Genomic DNA, 20763 nt, shown 5'->3' on the forward strand with positions numbered 1-20763 from the left:
TATATATATATTTTTTGAAGAATACCCAACAAAATATTGATTTCTGAATTGTTTTATTACATAAGGTTTCATTTTACATTTTTAGGAAAACAATTTAGATTTGATGTGTTAATTTATGAATGGGAACGAATTAGCGGGCCGGTATTGCAATAGTGAGTGAGGTATTCAACCCTTGTCACCATTAGTGAGGTATTCAACCCTTGTCACCCCATTCACCCACAGTATGCATCTCACGTGATGTTTATCCGTTTGCGTCAAGAACGTGTGAATTTTCAAGCCGACAAAACAGTTCTACGTCGATGTAAAAAGAAAAAAAAAAGAGGAAAATTTATCTTCGGCCCATTTGAATTAAAGCCCAAATAATTTAGTATGGATCTCGCGTAGGCGCGCGACTCTCGTAGCCTCCCGGTTAAGAGTGTCTACGTGGAGGCTTGTTAAGAGGCGACGTGTCCGCGCTCTTGGCCGTTACTCCTCCGTCTCCGTCTCCGTCGACATCAGACTCTCTACTCTCTCTCTCTCTCTCTCCTACTCCGAATCCAAACAATGAGGACGATCGTTTCGCGTTTGATCCGATTCAAATCGTCTTTCGCTCAGACACGGTGAGTGGCTCTTCCCCGTAATTTAGGTTTGGTGATTGTGCTAATTCATTCTTGCTTTCGTCGTTGCAATTGAGATTAGGTTCGTTTCTGCATCATACGGTGGCGGCGGGAGGTATCTCTCTACAGACTCTAACAAAATCGATGAGCCGTTTAGTGTGGAGGAAGCAGAGACTGTACATGTGCCTCCACCTCCTACTGAGAAGGTAACATAGTGTGATTATCTGTTCATGATCTTGGAACTTTACGCTTTTCGATTCTTCTCAGTTGCTTGTCCTTGGTGGAAATGGCTTTGTTGGATCACATGTATGTAAAGAAGCGTTAGATCGTGGCTTATCTGTCTCTAGCCTTAGCAGGTGTTCAATCTTGTTTAGCTAATCTATGTCAGAAGTTGATTTATTTGTGATTAACCATTTTGTATGGGTTGTTATATAGATCAGGTAAGTCGTCTTTACAAGAGTCATGGGCTAGTAGAGTAACATGGCATCAAGGTACTGTTAACTAACTCCTCAACATGTTTTAGGAACTTGCTGGATTATTTCCTTTATCTTCATTTTCCTCTTATATATTTTAAACTTTTTTTTTTCTTCAGGAAACCTTCTGTCATCTGATTCATTGAAAGATGCTCTTGATGGAGTGACTTCTGTGGTATGTCTTTTTTCTCTGTAATCCGGAATAATGTAGCTTACTTAGCAGCCTTTTGTGTTTTGAACTGTACATTTTTATAAATTTATTCGGAATGAATTGTTGCAGATCTCTTGTGTTGGTGGTTTTGGTTCAAACTCGTATATGTATAAGATTAACGGGACTGCAAATATCAACGCAATTAGAGCTGCCTCAGAGAAAGGTATGCATATTTTTTTTATTTGCATTACAGAGAGCTGTATAAATACTTTCATAGGCCAATTTTTTTTGATAGCCATGTGATATTTCTAAGATACACACTGAGTGACCATAGGGCATTCAATACTTAGTTGCTCTTCGAGCTTTTTGTAAGGATTAGTGGAGCGGGGAAACACAAGTTATGTGAATTAGTGTGCTACAACTTTAAGCACAATGGCATCTTGGAAAATATATTGGATGAACAATAGTTTACCAGCGTTCTAATTGGGTACACTTTGTTCATTAGGTGTGAAAAGATTTGTCTATATCTCTGCTGCTGATTTCGGTCTAGCCAACTACTTGTTGAGCGGATACTATGAGGGAAAGGTATACAACAGCTTTTGCATAGCCCTTTTTGGTTAGTGGTACATTGTCTTAAGACATATCTTTTGATCCTTACAGCGAGCTGCTGAGACCGAGCTGCTCACAAGATTTGCTTATGGAGGTAAGCTTACATGTCATAATTACGAAACTCTCTATGACTCCTAACCATTTTTTGGTTAATGTTGTGCAGGGATAGTCTTGCGGCCTGGTTTTATATATGGAACTCGCAGCGTTGGGAGCATGAAGATCCCATTGGGAGTCTTTGGCTCACCAATGGAGATGGTAAGAGAGTTCCTTCTTTACCGCAATATCTCTCAAAAGACACAGCCTTCTTTATTCATCATGCTTGTGGCTTTTTTGTAGGTTCTTCAACAAGCAAAACCGCTGAACCAGCTCCCGTTAGTCGGACCTTTGTTCACACCTCCGGTGAATGTTGAATCGGTTGCAAAAGTTGCGGTTAGAGCAGCTACGGATCCAGTCTTCCCTCCAGGGATTGTAGATGTTCATGGAATACAACGTTACAGCCAACAGAAATCGAGATAAGCCAGCTTGATTATGCTCTCTTGTTGTTTATGTAGAGTTTGGCTGCTTAACTCTGATAAAATGTTTTCTTGTTTCTCTCGCCATAAACTTCCCACAAATAAATAAAGAAGACAAAGCTTTTTATTGATACTGTACATCTCTAAGAGAGCAAGCTACTTTGTATAGCTCTCCAAAACTTTTCCCTACACATTTTATACACAGCACGCACATACTACCAAACTCTGAAATCTCTCAATGCAGATACTGTTTTAGACACTCTTTTAGTTTCTGCAACGTTACAGGTTTCGAAATAAAAGAGTCCATACCATTTGCATAACATTCTTCTGAGCTCTCTGATAATGTATTTGCCGTCATCTGCAAAAAAAAATCCACAACCCATTTTACTCGTTAAAGTTAACCATTAGAGCTCTGTGTTCAATGTTATTTGAAGAATATGTTCTAACCGCGATTATAGGCAGCCGGTTTGTGGAACGCACACAGAGTTGCTTATCCTCCAGTGTCTTGATGTCTACTCCAGCTTCTACTGCAGCATCCCAGTTCCCAGATTGTTCGTACGAACGGATCAGTCTTGTAGCTTTTAAACCATCCAGTACAGGCATGCACACATCCTGTGAACCCAAGTTGATTCATAAGCCTTTTTTAGATTAAGTGAGTTTGAGAAGGAGAAGTCTTTTGGATCTTAGAGAATAATAGTCTTACCATGAGTACCAAATCGTAGCTAGAACCGTTAATAGCAGTTATAGCTTCAACTCCATTATTAGCAATATCAAAGGTATAGCCTAATTGTTTCATCATCGACTTGGCAACCATGATGTTGATTTTATTATCTTCCACAAGCAGAATCTTTGGCTGCTTTGATGTCTCTTTGACCACTGTCTCAGCTTTCTCCTCTTCCCTAGGAGATGAAACTGTAAACTCTGACTCCATTTCTGAGCTAGCTTGTGAACTGCTACAAGACTCGCTTTCCTTAGAGGGACATGGACCATTCCCATTCTCATATTGATGAGGTGATTCAGGACAGTGACCAGACCGGGTTTCATGTCTTGGTCCATCCATATAACCACCGTTTTCAACCTGAACAGCCTCGCTTTGACCGTTGATGAGCTTAACAGGACTAGGGAGCATAACTTTATGAGGTAAGAAGTTATTGCCAATGACCGGTCCGCCATTAGAGTATATAGATCCTAGAAGCGGTTTAAACTGGAAGTATCCTTCGGTTGAGTCGTCTGGTTCGGGTTGATGATCCACCATATCAGAGAACTCATCTTGATCATCCGAATGGTCATTCGATGTTGCAACTTTATAGGGTAATATGAACGTGAACGTTGAACCTAAGTCGACTTGGCTCGTCACAGTAAGTTGACCTCCCATTAGCTCTACCAGCTGTTTACAAATGGCGAGACCGAGACCAGTTCCACCGTATTTTCTGGCATGATCAGCGCTTGCTTGCATGTACTTCTTGAACAAACAAGGAAGAGCATTTTCTGCACAATAAAACATGGACCGTATCAATAACTAGCTTAGCTGGAGTTTTGTATTTTGATGTTATGGAGCTTTCTGGCTTACCTGGGATTCCAATTCCAGTGTCATAAACATCGCAGCGAATCCAAACCGAAGTCTCAGTCTCAGTCAAACCGTTTTGTTCTTCAGCGTCTGCGTTTAACTCCAAACCATTTGCAAAGGATGGTTCTGGTATCACTTTGAGTTTGATGCCAACCTTTCCTTGATGTGTAAACTTGATAGCATTGCTGATCAAGTTGGTGAGAATCTGCCGGATCCTTAGAACATCTCCAACTACCTAAAAACATGAAAAAAAAGAAGTTAGATTACAACGACTTTACCACATTATCTCTTTGTGTACTAACCAAGATAGGGACTTCATCTGCAATGTTCCCTTCTAATGTCAGTTCTTTCTTCAGAGATGCAGCAGCTGTCTGAAGCACATGCTTCACTACTTCTCTTGGCCTAAACTTGGTAGCTTCTAACTTCATCACACCTAAAAACAACACACAAAAACACCATACGTCATCAAGAATTTTTTTAATTATTATTAACATGGGTATCCCAAGCCTATGGAAGGACTCCAACTAATCTTTTAATGGTAGGTACTCTAATGGTAGGTGCAGTCTACTGATAGACACTATCGATAAATTTTCAAATGAGGTCCAAATCATGAACTTATATCCGCATGGCCACACAAATTTAGTATCCTGGGATATTTCGAACCCAAGTCTTCTCAAAGTCCGCTTACCAATAGACCAGTCCAATGTGGTTATGTCATCAAGAATCTTGAAAAATGACCACACAACAAGACCAAAACTTGAAAACATTACCTGATTCAACCTTGGAGAGATCAAGAATATCATTAATCAACTGAAGCACCAAATCACCAGAAGAGATCATGACATTCAACAACTGTCTCTGCTCTTTATCCAGCTTTGTAGTAGAAAGTATCTCAGCCATCCCCACTACTCCTGACAATGGTGATCTTATCTCATGAGACATCGTCGCCAGCATCTGCTTAGCTCTCATTGTCTCCTCAGTAATGTGAATGGTCTTGGTCAGTTCTGATTCCATTGCCTTTCTCACCGCGTTGTCTTCTCTAAGTTTAGCCATTTTTTCTCTCTTCCTCACCTGATCAGTTACTTCCATTCCCATGTAGTTTATACCGATTTTCTCGCGAGCTTTGTTGTAAACAGGCTCAACGTATATCAAAAAAGTCTTTGAACCAAACAAGTCTGTCTCGAATGTGATCTCTCTCTTTGAAGCTTTTCCTTTTTCAAGAACTTCTCTCTTGAAATCTTCGGATTCTTTAACTCCACCTCCATGGAATATCTCAACGTCTGTTTTCCCCAATATGTCCTGAGTATTAACATGATCAGTAAACGAGAAGACAAACAAGAACATAACTTACTTTGTCTCTTACATGTTCTCGTAGTGTAGGAAACTTATTGTAGATGAACAAGTAGCGTAGATCTTTATCCTGAAAAAAAAAAAAAGCAGAGAATCAGAGAAACATTAATTAATTATTGATTTATTTTATGTATAATTACACTTATATAAAATATTTTAGTTTTCATATTTAATTATCAAAATTAGATATACAAAAAAAAAAACAATTAGACAAAATTGTGAATTTGAACTAACATTATTGCCTATTTAGACTAATTTATATCGACTAAAACTAATTTTAGACGATTTATAACAGTTTAAACTGATTTGAATAATATAAATCAGTTATTTTTTTTAAATGGTTTCGATTAAGACTGAGTTGCTTCTTATACCGATTTTTAGAACCTTGATCTACGATCAACAAATCTGTGAATAAACGCGAATCAAACATTTTACTTACCTGATGACCCATAACAATAGGAGCATTCTGAAGAATAAAATGCAAGAACCCTTCAGCTCTTTTAAGATTCTGAGTCAACTCTTCGACCGGTGCCGAGTGACTCTCCATAGTCTTCAAACTCTCATTCAACTTCTTAATCAACCTCCTCTCTCTCTCAGTACTCGCCTCAAGCATCTTCTCCAAGCTCAACGCCTTCTGCTTCCAGTACGCAACAGTATCAAACTCCTCATCGATCTCAATCCTCTTCCTACCGACCAACTTATCCCTCTTCTTCTCCTTAAACCTGCGGAAAAGATCGCTACTCTCATCCAAAACCGGAACGTTCTCAGGCTCCTCGCTCTCGAAGTTGTGCTCCTCTATGATCTTAAGCTCCTTGGCCTCGGCTTCTTCTCTTTGCTTAGTCAAAATCTTGAGCTCTTCTCGCAATAGCCTAACCGCGTGGTCCTGCATATACTCCCATTGTTTCACGAGGTTGGTGAGCTGAGAGGAGCCTTGGTCTGTCGTGTCAAGGAGGTCAGGTAAACGTTTTAAATCCGCCATGGTGCGTTTCTCGGCGATGTCGACTTCTTTTAAGGTGTCGGAATCGCCGGCGGGTTTCTCGACGTTGAACTGGTTGTCTGGTTCGGTTCCTCCGACGTCTTCTGGCCACATGGAAGATAAGACTTCGACGTCCATCTCTTCGGTCTGATGATCAGTCTCCATCTCGCAGACCATTTAATGAGCGTTTCTCTTCATATAGCAACAAAAAAAAACTATATTCACTACAATTCAGACACAGAGGAGATTACAAGTCAGAACAATGTATCTCTGTCTGAAAAAGGACTAAAGTATGTGGACCAATAGGGATTGATGTAATAGCGGGAAAATTTTAAATTACAGTTAAATAAAAAAAGGTAAGCTTTGGGAAAGATTAAAGTTTTTTGAGAGTCACTAAGAAAAAATCTGGATCAGTTTCTTTTTTTTTTCAGATTGAAGATCATTGATTTACTAATAAGATCATAGATTTAATATTATTACATGAAAATATTAGCTAATTGAAAAGAAGAAAAAAAAAACTGAGAATCAAATTTAAAGAAAGGATGAAACTTTATTAATTGGATCATCATGTGTGTATTAACAGACTCATGAAATGGATGGAGTCAAAGGTGGAAACAGAATGATATGAAGAAAAAGAAAAAAAAAACAAATTTGATTGAAATGGAGAAATGAATTGGATCAGAAGTTTTACCTTATGCTGGAGAATGAAGAGAGGAAGAGGAAGATGAATGAGTTAGATCTGAAGAGAGTCGGCGTCGTCTTTGAGTAGAGTAAATAAAACTTCAGATTAGCATTGGGAAGAGAGGTGCATGTGAATTGTGAAAGATAGGAGCAAAAAAAACAAATGCTATTTTACGGAGATGATAGAGAGAGAGAGAGAGAAAAAAAAAACTACAAGAGGAGCATGTGCTGCTTGCTCAAGAGACAGAGAGGTCAATGTATATTATATTCTTACTCGACTATTCTAATGGCGAAACTCTTTCTCTTTCTCTTCTCTCTCTTTCTCGCTCGTTACTCTGTGCACGTTGGTTTACTTTCTGAGGACCGAATCAGGGTATCGAATGACAGAGCATTCGACACGTTTCGGTCTCGTCTCACAATTTCCACATCTCTCTGTTCTTTCTAAAAGTTCTCTGTTTTTTCACGAGGGAGCGCGTTGACGTCACGCTCCGATGAATTCAAGGACCCTACCTTTTTGAATGTATCGAAGAGAGTAACAAGAACTTGCGCGGCAATTACTAACGATCATTAACCGGTTCGGATTCATAATTTGGCCGATTCTTTGATAAACCGAACCAATGGACTAACCGGTTTTATATAAATGAGAAGATTGTAGATTGGTTTTTCAACTAGACGGCCAAGAGACAACTAATCAGTTCAGTTATAAACAAAGCAACTCGATTTGTTTTTTTTTTTTGTTGATTCACCATGCAACCATATGGTAGTAAATTAGTAATAATGATGGAACTAACACGAACTAGGTTACATTTACATTTACATGTGCATGGCAATGATGTACTCTTTATACTATATATAAGTAGAGTATAACAAAGTTTCAGTTTAAACCTGCTGAAATCAGGTAAAATTTGTTCTCTTGTGACCTTGTTTTTTCACTGTTTTGCCTGGGTAACAAGCGTTGTATAATGGCTGCTATCTAGCTATGTATAACAATTATCTCAATATGATATTTACATTTAGCAAAAAAAAAAGGGGTATGTGAACTGTGTGACGCTTTCAGAAATATATCGGATGATTATAATAACTCACTTTAGAATAACAATAACGAGGTCCGTGATATGGTTTGATGAAGACTCCAAACTTTTGTATTGTTGGACGTGAAATTCAAAGGATAATGATCATTTCTTTTTTTTTCCCGTAGCTATCAATACACAGCAAATGAATGAATGATTTACTTCTTTTTTACCTCTTCTCTGAAATAATTAAATTTATAATGCATGTGGTTCTATATAGTCTATATGGAATGTCGATTGTTTGACGAACGTACACAAATATTTGAATTATTGGTTCAGGGCATTCGTGTTTTATGCATATCAAAGGTAGCACATGTACCACAATGCAACGAACATACTACAATATTTTTGTATTAAACTGAAACTATATTCTTCAGTTCAGTTTCAGTTGGGAAGTATGATCAATAATTTGAATTTTGTGAAAGGAGAAACCATAAAGACGGACGAAACTATGTATTAAAAATGAATAAAACCCCATTTATTCACCAATTAAATGGAGCGGACAACAACTGTAATGGCACAGAATTAGTTGTCGAAAACCAATCCCATTTTCTATAATATAAAAATCATCAGCTAGTGTACTTAAGAAAAAATAATAGTAGTAATCAGAATTATTTGATTAAAGGGCCTTTTAGATTTTTAAATAAGAAAGACAACAGCTAAGCCATTTTATGTTATGAACTTATGTAGTCCCACGATCTGAACGGCGCCCGGAGGCTCTTGTCCCGTCCCCGTAGTTGCTAGTTGCTACTTGCTACTAGTATATAAATATGTGATTAGCCCACCCATGTATCATGTCATCCTCATAGTTGCTACGTGGAACTGTAGGCGACCAACACGTGGAGTTGATCTTTACAAACATGTTTCTTCTGTGTTTGTGTTTTTGTTTTGCTCTCGCGCCAAAAATGGACGTGTTGAGGATTAGGGATAATGTTATTCTTACGAGTTCGAAGAAGGACGAGAATGTGGAGATATTAGATGGATGGGGACACGAATCCTTAAATTGCGGATTTGTTAATTAGTTTAATTTAACTCTCGATTAGAGCAGGACCAATCCTTTTCATCTTTCTTCTTAATGAGTACTTTTTTTGTGAAATGTATATTTTATGTGTGTGGAAAGCTGGATTTTAATATAATGGAGGAATCGCCCTATACATACTTATGTCTCTAATTTTACAGAATATTATAGCTTGTTAGACTTAATCCATCTAAGTTTAACATGTTTGCATGTTTTAAGAAGTCTTAGTTTATAACTAAAATAGAAAATAAGGTATATATTTTGAGTGTGATCAAATACTTGTTAGTTGTCAATTGTTGGGGCATTCATAACTTCTTGTTGTGAACGACTGCATTGGTTTCAGTCAATAATATTTATTATATAGTTGAGTTAGCTATAATATTCAAGTGAATATGTCATTTTAGGGCAACATACAAAATATGTTTAAAATAAAATAAAATCCAAAAAACTCCAAAAAACGCACCGTTTTGAGAGGCGAAAAAAAGGCGAAAAAGCGATTGGGATTTTCTCGTTCGACGACGGCATGTCTACGGCGGATCCGCCGGAATTACCTCCACTTTCGAGGAGTGAGGGTAAATCTCGGGAGGAAACAACGTTTGGTGAGGTGGTTGCGATTACGGATTCGAAGAGATCGGAAAGTGGGAAATCGGAGGAAGGCTCGCCGAGGGCTCCGGCTCTGGAGAGTAAGCAAGGTGGATCAAACCAGAACATGTTTCCGGGTGGATCTAAGGGCTCGTGGATCGGAGCGGTTCAAGGGCAAAAAGTGTTGAAGAAGTACGAGGTGGAGGTAACTATGAAGGATGGAATAGGATCAGTGATGGTTCCAGAGGAGATCACAAAAGATGTTGAGCCACTATGGGAGGATTTTCTTATTGGGAAATTCCTAGAGGAAGCTCCACATATTGCTAAAGTTCACGCGATTGTAAATAAGATATGGAATCTGAATGATAAAGCACAGAGGGTTGAGGTGTTTGAGGTGAACTCAACCATGATGAAGTTTAGAGTTCCTAACCAGGCGGATAGGCACAGGATATTGCGAAGGGGAATGTGGAATCTAGCAGGAGTGCCAGTAGTTATGGCAAAGTGGTCACCGGTTACAGAGAAGGAGAAGCCAGCAGCTCAGTCCATTCCGATGTGGGTTCACATCAAAAATGTCCCACAGAAGATGTTCTCGTGGAAAGGGTTGAGTTATCTGACAAGTCCAGTTGGTAGTCCTGTGAGGTTACACCCGGAGACTGCTCAGTGTCTAAAGATTGATGTGGCAAAAATTTTCGTTAAGGTGGATCTCACGAAGGATTTGCCAAGGAAGATGAACTTTAATATACAGGGTGAGGAAGTTCTGGTTGAGTATACCTATCCGAGACTTCCAACAAAATGTTCCAGCTGTGAGAAATGGGGTCATTCTGCTAAAGGCTGCCCTTTAGAAAAGGAAAAGGAAAAGGTTTTAGAAGAGGGTGAAATAGGAGGAGAGGATAGTGGAAAGAAGAAGGAGGGAATATCTGAGGAGAATCAGGAGGTAGTGATTGAAGTGGCGAAGGTGGTTGATGTATCCCCGAATATCTCACAAGATACAATTCAAAAAGAGGATGAAAAGGAATCAGAAAGTACTACAGAAGGAAATATAAGTATACAAAAGACGTCTAATAATTTCGAGAAGAAGGGTGAAGAAGAGAAAGAGTGGTTAACGGTCTCGCCCGGGAGGATGAGTAGAACTCCATCTCATTCTGATCTGGAGGTTTTACAGCAATCTATTCTCACTAAATCTAGATTCTCAGTTCTGATGGAAGATCAGGAAGAGAGGGGTGAAAAGGATAATGAAGATCTGTTAGAGGAAGAGGATCAAGAAAATGAAAAGGAGGAGGAAGAGGTTATCCCTCGTAAAATGCTTCCAAGGGAATCAAAGGTGAACCACAGATATTTCAAGGATAAGGTTGGGCAGAAAACTCAGGATGCAGATCCTAGTTCTCTGAACAAAAAGAAAACCCGACGCCAATAATATGTCAGGATTTTTCTGGAATATTAGAGGGTTCAATAAAAAGTCAAAGCATAAGGTGGTAAAGGATTGGGTGAGGAAATGTGGGTTTCAATTTGGATGTCTTATTGAGACTAGAGTAAAGGAAGTAAAAGCTAGGAGGATTTTGGAGGATGTTTTCCCGGGGTGGTATTATCTTACAAACTATGAGCATAATCGTCTTGGAAGGTTATGGGTCATTTGGAGTCCAGGGGTGAGAGTAACCCCGTTTTTTCAGAGTGCACAGCTCATTACGGTTTCTGTGCTTATGGAAGGAATGGTGGAAGAGATATTCTGTTCGTTTGTGTATGGTTATAATTTGGTGGAAGAAAGAAGAGAGCTTTGGAAAGATCTCAAGGTGCATCAAGATTCTCCTATTATTAGGAAAGCTCCGTGGATTGTGCTGGGGGATTATAATGAGATACTTAATGGGATTGAGCATTCTAGTTTGGATTCATTTCATGACGCTATGGGGATGAGAGAGTTCCAGGAAGTGGTGCAGTATTGTTCCATGATAGATATGACATATCAGGGACCTCGTTTTACTTGGTGCAATAAAAGGGATAATGGAGTCATTTGTAAAAAGCTGGATCGCACATTGATGAATGAGGTATGGTGGAGAAAATATCCTCAATCATATTGTGTTTTTGAAGCGGGAGGTTGTTCGGATCATCAAAGGTGTAGGATCATTATAAAGAGTGAAGTTATGAAGCCAAGGAAGCCTTTTAAATTTGTCAACGCATTGGTGGAGATGCCAGAGTTTCTTAAGGTGATTGAAGATTTTTGGGCTGAGACAGAGCCTCTGTTTAACTCGACTTCAGCTTTATTCAGGTTGTCGAAGAAGCTTAAGGCCTTGAAACCGAGTTTGAAGAGTTTGAGTAAGGAGAAAGTGGGTGATATAGTAAAGAAGACAAGAGAAGCTTATAAGACGCTTTGTGATAATCAGACGAGGACGTTAGAAGATCCCACTCAGAGCAATATTGAAGCTGAATCTGTCTCGTATAGGCGATGGATTTTTCTTTCCGCAATAGAGGAAAAAATCATCAGCCAAAGAGCAAAGATTCACTGGCTGGATGTGGGTGATGGTAACAATAAAAGTTTCCATACTGCAGCTAAAGTAAGGGAAATCAGGAACTCCATAAGAGAAATCAAACGTTCGGATGGAACTATTGCAGCTACTCAAGAGGATATAAAACAGGAAGCAGTGGATCATTTTCAAAAGTTTCTAACTCATATTCCCTCGGAATATTGTGGGACAAATATAGAAGATATGAAAGCTCTTCTCAGTTTTGAGTGTTCTGAGGATGATCGAAGAATGCTTATGAAGGAAGTCACAGCAGAGGAAGTGAAGAAGGTTTTATTTTCTATGGCTGCGGATAAATCTCCTGGTCCAGATGGGTTTACGAGTGAGTTCTTTAAGGCTTCGTGGTCAGTTATTGGAGGAGATTTTGTGGTCGCCATTCAGTCTTTCTTCGATAAGGGATTTCTGCCAAAGGGGATTAATTCAACCATTCTAACACTTATTCCCAAGAAGAATGATGCAATCCTCATGAAAGACTATCGTCCAATCTAATGCTGCAATGTGTTATATAAGGTCATCTCAAAGCTTCTAGCAAACAGGATGAAAAGCTTACTTCCTCTCTTCATATCTTTGAATCAATCTGCCTTCGTCAAAGACAGATTACTTATGGAGAACGTTCTGTTGGCATCGGAGCTTGTGAAAAGTTACCATAAAGAATCAGTGACAGAGAGATGTGCAGTCAAGATAGATGTTTCAAAAGCTTTTGACTCTGTGCAGTGGCCTTTCCTGCTAACCGTGTTGGAAGCTTTAAATTTTCCGGTGAAGTTCATTATGTGGATTCGAAAGTGCATTGAGCTTGCTTCTTTCTCGGTTCAGGTTAATGGAGAACTGGCGGGATATTTTAATAGTAAGAGAGGTTTGCGCCAGGGATGTTCGCTATCTCCTTATTTGTTTGTAATCTGTATGCAAGTGCTCTCAACTCTTCTGGATAAAGCCGCTATTGAGAAGAAAATTGGTTATCATCCTTACTGTAAAGAGTTGCGCCTAACTCACATTTGTTTCGCTGATGATGTATTGGTCTTTACGGATGGGAGGAAGAGGTCTATTGAAGGGGTGCTGGAAGTGTTCAAGAAGTTTGCTGAAATTTCGGGACTCAATATTAGTCTTGAGAAATCTACTCTGTTTCTAGCAGGGGTTAAAGCAGAAGACAGTGAAGCTATTTTAGAGCAATTTCCCTTTGAAGCAGGGTCTCTCCCAGTTCGCTATCTTGGTCTCCCTCTTCTAACAAAGAAGATGAATGTACACGATTATAGCCCTCTAATTGCTAGAATCAGAAGCCGGATCTCTTCTTGGACAGTGAGACATTTGACTTTTGCTGGAAGGTTACAACTTGTTGGATCAGTCATCTACAGTATTACCAGTTTTTGGATGTCGGCTTATAGGCTTCCAAACAAGTGTATCCAGGAAATTAACAGCATATGTTCAGCTTTTCTGTGGTCGGGTCCTACCCTGTCAACTAGAAAAGCAAAGATTGCTTGGGAAGATGTCTGTAAGCCAAAAGATGAAGGAGGTTTAGGCCTAAAAAACCTTGCCACTGCGAACAGAGTTTCAAGTTTAAAGCTCATATGGAGGATTTTATCAACTCGTGATTCTCTTTGGGTACGATGGATTTGGAAGTATCTCATTCGCAAAGGCTCTTTCTGGAGTGTGAAGGTGACAAGCAGTCTAGGTTCATGGATGTGGAAGAAATTGCTACGTCTCAGACCTTTGGCAATGCAGCTATCTAAAGTGGAGGTAAACAATGGCTCAAACTCTTCTTTTTGGTTTGATAAATGGTCGCCTTTGGGTAGATTGATCGAGATGACTAGAGACAGAGGAAGCATGGACCTTGGTATCCCTATACATACTACAGTTGAGGGAGCTATTCAGATATATAGGGCAAGGAGGCATAGAGTTAACACTCTACGGTTGATTGATCGAGAAATATTGGATTTAAGGAGTAGAGGTCTAACTGGAGGAGATGACATCTATCTATGGAAGCAGGAGAATGGGAATTTTAAGGAGATGTTCAGATCTTCTCAAACTTGGAATTTAATTCGGGATCGGTCCCTAAAGGTTCCTTGGGCAAAGGGGATTTGGTTTTCCGAAGCTACTCCAAAGTTTGCTTTTATTACTTGGTTGGCAATTCATAACAGGCTGGCTACAGGGGACAGGATTCTTAAATGGAATCCACAAGCTGAGTCAATTTGTTGGCTGTGTAAAGCAACAACAGAAACGAGGGATCACATATTTTTTTATTGTAGTTACTCTAAGGAAGTATGGTATGGGGTAGTGAAGGATTTGGCTGGCTCGAGGAGTGTTCACCAATGGGTTAATGCAGTTCAGCTGGTGATAACAGGGCTGCATGAAAAGAATTTGTCCATCCTGTTTCGATATTGTTTTCAAGCTGTGATATATGCACTTTGGTTTGAAAGGAATGTTAGGAGAGTGGGAGATCCAACAATGCCAGCTTTGTGTATGGTGAATCGACTTGATAAGCAAATCAGAAACAGGATAACCTCACTTAGAAGGAAAGGAAGTAAGTATGAGAAAACTATGGAGGTTTGGTTTGGAAGAAGATAACAGATTTTACACAGTTTGATATTCTTTTAAATGTTCCTTTGAATGAGTAGTCTTTGTATATGGTAGCAGTATAAACTCTGTACAAAGGTTTTTTTTTGAAATAAAATTTAAAATTTTTTCAAAAAAAAAAAAATAACAAAATATGTTTTCATTTCCCAAAACAAATTAAGATGGATGATAAGAAAACTAGGCAGCATACAATGACAAACTTAAATCAAGGTGTATGCTAGGTTTCTATCATTAAAAATACCATAAATTTGGAATTTCCATAGCTTCATGTTTACACTAGGATTAGTATTATTGCTCTAAATCCAAATATATGACTATCATTTCATACTTTTTGGTTCCATTATTAAAGAAGATTAAAATAAAATTCGATAATTTATCACGTGTAGGGTCTCTGTCAGAGTTCTTGATGGTGTACCAATAAAACAAATTAATGTCTATATATTATCAGGTTCGTAGTATATACATTATCATGCCTCTAATTGAAATGGATCTATTGTTGATAACTTATAGTTTAATCTTTTAACCCTTCCTAGATCCGCTTTTGACTTTCAAGTTTAAGAGGCGTAAATTCATGAAGAGTATGAATGAAATATACACCAAAGAAACACAAAATCTTTCTTTATACGTTTATGAAAATCTCCAATAACCGGATACGGGTATCAATGTTTCGGCCATCGACAATTACGAGGCTAAAATATAAAAAGTTAGTAATAATAATCTAATTCGAGTCACCAAAAAAAAAAAAAACATCCAAAGCTACAGATTCAACCGAATCACGTCACTGTGAACCGTGATTCCAACTTTTTAACCAAAAATGGTCACTCTCAGTCGAATGTAAACATACATAAAGAGAAATGTTATACTACAATTAATACAAGGACCAGATCCATAAATTATTAAACTTGGGATTTGGTGGGTTGAGCCAGATCCGTGCAATAGTGCAACGCATGGACGACTCGCAAAGACCCAGATAGCAAGCTACCTTAACGAACACTTCACCCTAAAAAAATAGAGTTAATATCGTGTGGTCCGAAGGACCACATATCAGATATTAAACTGATAAAAATAGATACTACACTTGATCTTAGCCAAAAGGCCGAGAAAGGTATGATTTGCTAAGTCGACTCGCCTCCTCTTTTATACTCCTTCTCATCCCCTCTCATCCTTCTTTCCTTAGCGATGTGGGACTTTCAAATAGTAAGACAAAACGCAGCACTTCACGAAATTACTGGGCTTCAATATTCAGGCCCAAGGCCCAAACCCCGTCTTGTACGACCCGCCACTGTCAGTAACTGACTGATTTAGATTCTCTCCGACGTTATCCACTTCCGCTTAGCTCCAAGGTACAGCGAAGCCCATCAATGGCGGTTAGTTAGCCTCCGCTCCTCCTCGAAGATGAATCGAATTTCAGCTCTCGTGACTCCTCTCCTTCCTTCCTCCTGCTCCGTCCCGACGCGACGGCGCTACCCCGGCAGAGCGAATCGCTACACCAAACGTCTCAACCTCAAGCCTCTCACCTCGCGCATCGTGCTCCTCACGCGGCGTCGCCAGCTGGATCAGATAGTGGAGGAGGTGGAAGCGGCTAAGAAACGGTATGGGAGGCTGAACACGATCGTGATGAACTCCGTTTTGGAGGCTTGCGTTCACTGCGGAGATGTCGATTTGGCTTTACGGTTGTTCGATGAGATGGCGGAGCCTGGTGGATGCGGCGTTGATTCCATCACTTACGCCATTATCTTGAAGGTGAGTGAGTTTTTTGCTTGTTCGTCGTTTCAACTAACTTTTTGAAATTTGATTTGGAGCGTTTTTGGATTTGGTGAAGGGATTGGGAAAGGCTAGGAGGATTGATGAGGCGTTTCAAATGATGGAGTCTATAGAGAAAGGAACTGCTCTTGGGAATCCAAAGCTGTCATCGGCTCTTGTCTATGGGCTGCTTGACTCGCTGATCAATGCCGGTAAGATTCTTCAAGTTTCTCATGCTTAATCAGACTGCTGCTTAGTGTTGATTGTGTAATCTTGGAAGTGTAACTGTTCTTTGGCCTGAGGCTGATGCAAAACTACTTGATGTTGCTCTAGTGCAGGAGATTTACGGCGTGCCAATGGTCTACTTGCACGATATGGAACTTTACTCCTAGAGCAGGGCGGCCCGTCTATTCTCATCTATAACTTGTTGATGAAGGTACTTGATAAGAGTTGGCTTAGGAGAATGTTAAGTCTTGGCCTTTTAGAAAGTTTGTTGGGTTCTTGAGGTGCAATCCTTAGGTTCTAGGCTTAGCTTGTATTTGGTACAAGTTGAGAATCGTTATCATATCAATATACAGCGTATTTCTACTATTAATACTCTATCAGTACTTGGTAACACATAGTTGCATTTTGGCTGAGGGAAACATCTTCATGGTTTATGTTTTCTTGTTTTTTTGCCATTGTCAATAGGAAAGGCAGTTTTTTATATAGGTGTTGTGTTTCCAGGGGTATATTAACTCAGGATCTCCACAAGCGGCAGTGGTTTTGCTGGATGAAATGTTACGACTTGGATTGGAGCCTGATAGACCAACTTACAATACTTTGATCCATGCCTGCATCAAATGTAGCGATTTGGATGCGGCGATGAAGTTTCTAAAGGAAATGAAGGTCACAAGTGTGTATTTAAAAGGGTAGTTTTATACTCAGAGTAGTACTGGGGTAGTGCTTGGCTCATGTTAATTATGGTGTCTTGTTTTTCTACAAAATTTCAGGAGAAAGCAGAGGAATACTACGATGATTCTCTTCGTCCAGATGTTATAACATACACCACTTTGGTGAAGGTGAGTGAGCAATCCGTGGATCTCTTTACACATCTAAGTTTAATGCTATACACTTGACATATGTGATGGATTCCTACTTCTTAGGGATTTGGAGATGCGAAGGATCTGACATCGCTTCAAGAAGTATATCTGGAAATGAAATTGTGTGATAGCTTGTTCATTGACCGGACTGCATTTACAGCAGTCGTTGATGCTCTTCTAAAGTGTGGTTCAACGAGCGGTATGTTACTATGAATTTATTGCTCTCTGAATCTGGTAATTAGATGGGCTTCGAGTCTCAGGATCCCTATTGAATCTGTTTCACAGGGGCCCTTTGTGTCTTTGGTGAAATACTGAAGAGAAGCGGAGATGATGTAGAATTGAGACCAAAGCCGCACTTGTACATGTCTATGATGCGTGCGTTTGCTGTCCAAGGAGATTACGGCATGGTTAGAAACCTGTATCTTCGCCTATGGCCAGATTCTTCCGGAAGAATCTCCAAGGCTGTCCAACAAGAAGCTGATAATCTGCTGATGGAAGCAGCTCTCAATTCTGGTCAGGTATAAACGTGCTGGTCCTTCTAGTGAATTGAAAATTGCTTCATCTGTTATGTGATGTCTAAGATTTTCTTATAATATGTACTTGTCTGGTGATTTTTTTTGTTCCTATAATTTTTCAGCTCGATGAGGCCCTCGGGATTCTTACAAGTATTGTTAGAAGGTGGAAGGCAATACCTTGGACGACTAGTGGAGGCATGGTATGATGTGAAGAGTTGCTTTCAGGCACTATATATTTGTTTTGGTAGACAAATGTTATCTCTGATCTGATGAATTGTGTTCAACCGCAGGCTGCTGTTCGCCTAGAAGCATTGTTAGGCTTTTCCAAGTCTATATTACGTCCACATATACTCAGTAAGGTAAAGATGTATATATTTCATACTTCATGCAAATGATCTCGGAATCTGATGTTTGTGTGGTTTGATGTGATATGGGTATTTAACAATAATCTATTGACTCAGGTGATACCGGGTGAACCAATAGAAAGTATTATGGTTCCATTTGAAGCCACTCGGCCATTGCTAGGCACACTGCAGCTGAAGAATGTGGTCATGCGGTTTTACAAGGAGCAAGCTGTACCAATTGTAGACGACTGGGGAAGCTGCATAGGCCTTTTGCATCGAGAGGATTGCAACAATGTAAGTTTTAAGACAAACAAAATCTTATTCCGCTTGAGCACTTGTTGACATAAAAAAGAAAGAAAGATGAATTGATATATTATGTGCATTTAACTACTTTCTTGTAGCTTGATGCGTCATTGGTATCAATGATGAGAAGCCCGCCTCCATGTGTGAGTACAACGACATCGATTGGTCGCGTGGTAGATCTAGTTTTGGAAAAGAAACATAAGATGGTTATAGTTATTCATTGTTGTGGGAACGGTTACAGCTCAAAGGCAGTAGGAGCTTTTACAAGAGCACAGTTGTATCGGTTGTTTGAACCAGAGCAAAAGCTGCTCTGGTGGATGTAAGTTAAGTAATATCCCTTTTTGTACGAGTTAATTTCTTATAATTTGTTAGATATTCTTGTCACGTTTTTGCATATAGAAAAAGAGCAGAGATGCGAAGCATTGATATATGTTCACAGGCAAAACCATATGAGTCATTTATCCAATAAAACAGGAAAAACGATGAAAGCACTGACATAGGAAAGCTAACAAGACGCAGTGTTTGTCTGTAATGTATCACTTAGAAGCAGCAGTTTCATAGTCAATAACGGTTTGAAAGGCTCCAGCAAGAGCCAAGACCTTGTTCTTTCTAGAGCTCTCTTGCAACTTACTTGCTATTACATCGTTGTAGGCTGTTGGAGATTCCTTCTTCCCTTGCACCACTTCCTTCGTTGTTACTTCCTCTGGTACTTGAGCCTTTGTTTCTGTTGTTCCTTCTTTTACTTCTGCTTCTTCCTCTTCCTTAGTTTCTTCGATATCCGCAGCTTCTTTCATATCTTGAGTAACAACTGTCTTCTTATTCTCCTCATCATCATCAACCTTCTTTTCAACGTCTTCCTTGTCTTCACTGTTGTTCTCTGGTTCTTTATGCTCTTCCGTTTTATCCTCTTCTGTGGAGACATCCATTGGATGGATCTTCTCTTCCTCAGATTCATCGAGTTGTGCAACCTGTGCTTTACCTTCTTCTCTGTGATCAGAAACTTGTACATGGGTCTCAACCTTGATAATCTCCTCTTCATTCTCGAGAGGAGGCGCAACAGGAGAAGATTTCTTTGGAACATTCTCAGAACCTTCCTTTTTGCTCTTGGAAGAACTAGCACCGCTTAAACCACTCTTCTTTACCCCCGGAGATCCTCTCGACGCCACCAAACTGCTTCCTCTGAGACCACCTCTGCTGCTTCCGCTTCCGTGGAAAGATGCAGAGCGCAGACCAGTGACAGACTTCTCTCTTGGAACAACGGGTCTATCTCGTGGGCGTACAAGAGGAGAGGTATTGAGAAATTTCTGGGATGGTGAAGGAGGACGATCAAAGGATCGTCTACGAAGAAGCTTGTCTTCTACAGCGTTGTTCTTCTTCGAGAACTTGACCGGGTCTGGTCTTGAGCTTATTGTTGGTTTCAGGTAATTGGGTAAAGACTTCTCAACTGGTTTCCGACCAGACCCATCTGCGTTCGCTTCAGGCTTTGGCTTTCTGCCAAGAGATCTTGACCTGGTGAGGTTTTGGTTGTCAGGTTTCGTTTTCCCTGTACTAGACTTCGTTGCCATCATTCAGAAATCAAATAACGACCTGTGAAGCTAAAGAACAACGAACGATCCAATTTTAGAAGACTATCAAATAAGTAGCAGCAAGGCATAAACACACTATCAATTCAGACATGAAATATTATGTGAAGAAGAAAAGATATATATATATATATATACCTTGAGATCAAAGGAGATGAATAAAAGCTTTTGAATGAAAGAGAAGAAGCGTGTATAACAAACAAACTAATCTCCAAATTTGTGGTGGATAATTAGTTTTTTTTTTTTGAACTCTGTTGTTTGTAAACGCAGCTTAAATCCCGCTTCTTATTAGGTGGTGGTGAACTGGTGATGGTGGAAACCATGAATCTCTCTCATTTATTTATTTGTTTCTCCTTAACAAAATAATACCCAAATTGTTAAAATTTGAGTATAAGTTAAAACGACTTCGACCGTTTTGTAAAACCGTAGACTTTTGTTTGAGCTAATATATCTTTTCCATGTAATAGTAATTTATTAGGTGTTAATACTTATCTAAATTTAGTGAATATCTTTCTGTTTCCTTGTGA

General features: G+C 39.5%; 4 protein-coding genes and 1 non-coding gene across 5 annotated transcripts; 2 read left to right on the top strand and 3 right to left on the bottom strand.

Moving 5' to 3' along the window:
- The first annotated feature begins 395 nt into the window (after positions 1-395).
- Positions 396-2472, top strand: LOC111202788 (uncharacterized protein At1g32220, chloroplastic-like). The gene is made up of 10 exons (XM_048746795.1): positions 396-599; positions 679-802; positions 864-952; positions 1032-1087; positions 1189-1244; positions 1350-1443; positions 1726-1805; positions 1881-1923; positions 1993-2084; positions 2166-2472. Exons 1-10 carry the CDS (start codon positions 544-546, stop codon positions 2343-2345), a joined length of 870 nt encoding a protein of 289 aa, XP_048602752.1. The 5' UTR covers positions 396-543; the 3' UTR covers positions 2346-2472.
- Positions 2397-7221, bottom strand: LOC111202787 (histidine kinase 5). The gene is made up of 9 exons (XM_048746794.1): positions 6926-7221; positions 5698-6458; positions 5272-5328; positions 4679-5207; positions 4211-4341; positions 3912-4143; positions 3045-3829; positions 2789-2953; positions 2397-2699 (listed from the first exon to the last, which is right to left on the bottom strand). Exons 2-9 carry the CDS (start codon positions 6409-6411, stop codon positions 2577-2579), a joined length of 2736 nt encoding a protein of 911 aa, XP_048602751.1. The 5' UTR covers positions 6412-6458; positions 6926-7221; the 3' UTR covers positions 2397-2576.
- Positions 7222-15578: 8357 nt separating this feature from the next.
- On the bottom strand, positions 15579-15775 carry LOC125582809. The gene has a single exon (XR_007320261.1). It is a non-coding gene; the product is annotated as a U2 spliceosomal RNA (small nuclear RNA).
- Positions 15776-15969: 194 nt separating this feature from the next.
- On the top strand, positions 15970-19037 carry LOC111204240 (pentatricopeptide repeat-containing protein At5g10690-like). The gene is made up of 11 exons (XM_022698513.2): positions 15970-16409; positions 16489-16621; positions 16748-16845; positions 17136-17297; positions 17402-17470; positions 17555-17690; positions 17777-18009; positions 18129-18206; positions 18297-18365; positions 18468-18644; positions 18752-19037. Exons 1-11 carry the CDS (start codon positions 16062-16064, stop codon positions 18974-18976), a joined length of 1728 nt encoding a protein of 575 aa, XP_022554234.1. The 5' UTR covers positions 15970-16061; the 3' UTR covers positions 18977-19037.
- Positions 19038-19103: 66 nt separating this feature from the next.
- Positions 19104-20461, bottom strand: LOC106383249 (nucleolin-like). The gene is made up of 2 exons (XM_022695728.2): positions 20375-20461; positions 19104-20248 (listed from the first exon to the last, which is right to left on the bottom strand). The coding sequence occupies exon 2, from the start codon at positions 20219-20221 to the stop codon at positions 19190-19192; it is 1032 nt and encodes a 343-aa protein (XP_022551449.2). The 5' UTR covers positions 20222-20248; positions 20375-20461; the 3' UTR covers positions 19104-19189.
- Positions 20462-20763: the final 302 nt, after the last annotated feature.

The sequence above is a fragment of the Brassica napus genome, chromosome C2, assembly GCF_020379485.1.
Source record: "Brassica napus cultivar Da-Ae chromosome C2, Da-Ae, whole genome shotgun sequence".
In the NCBI taxonomy this organism is placed as follows: domain Eukaryota; kingdom Viridiplantae; phylum Streptophyta; class Magnoliopsida; order Brassicales; family Brassicaceae; genus Brassica; species Brassica napus.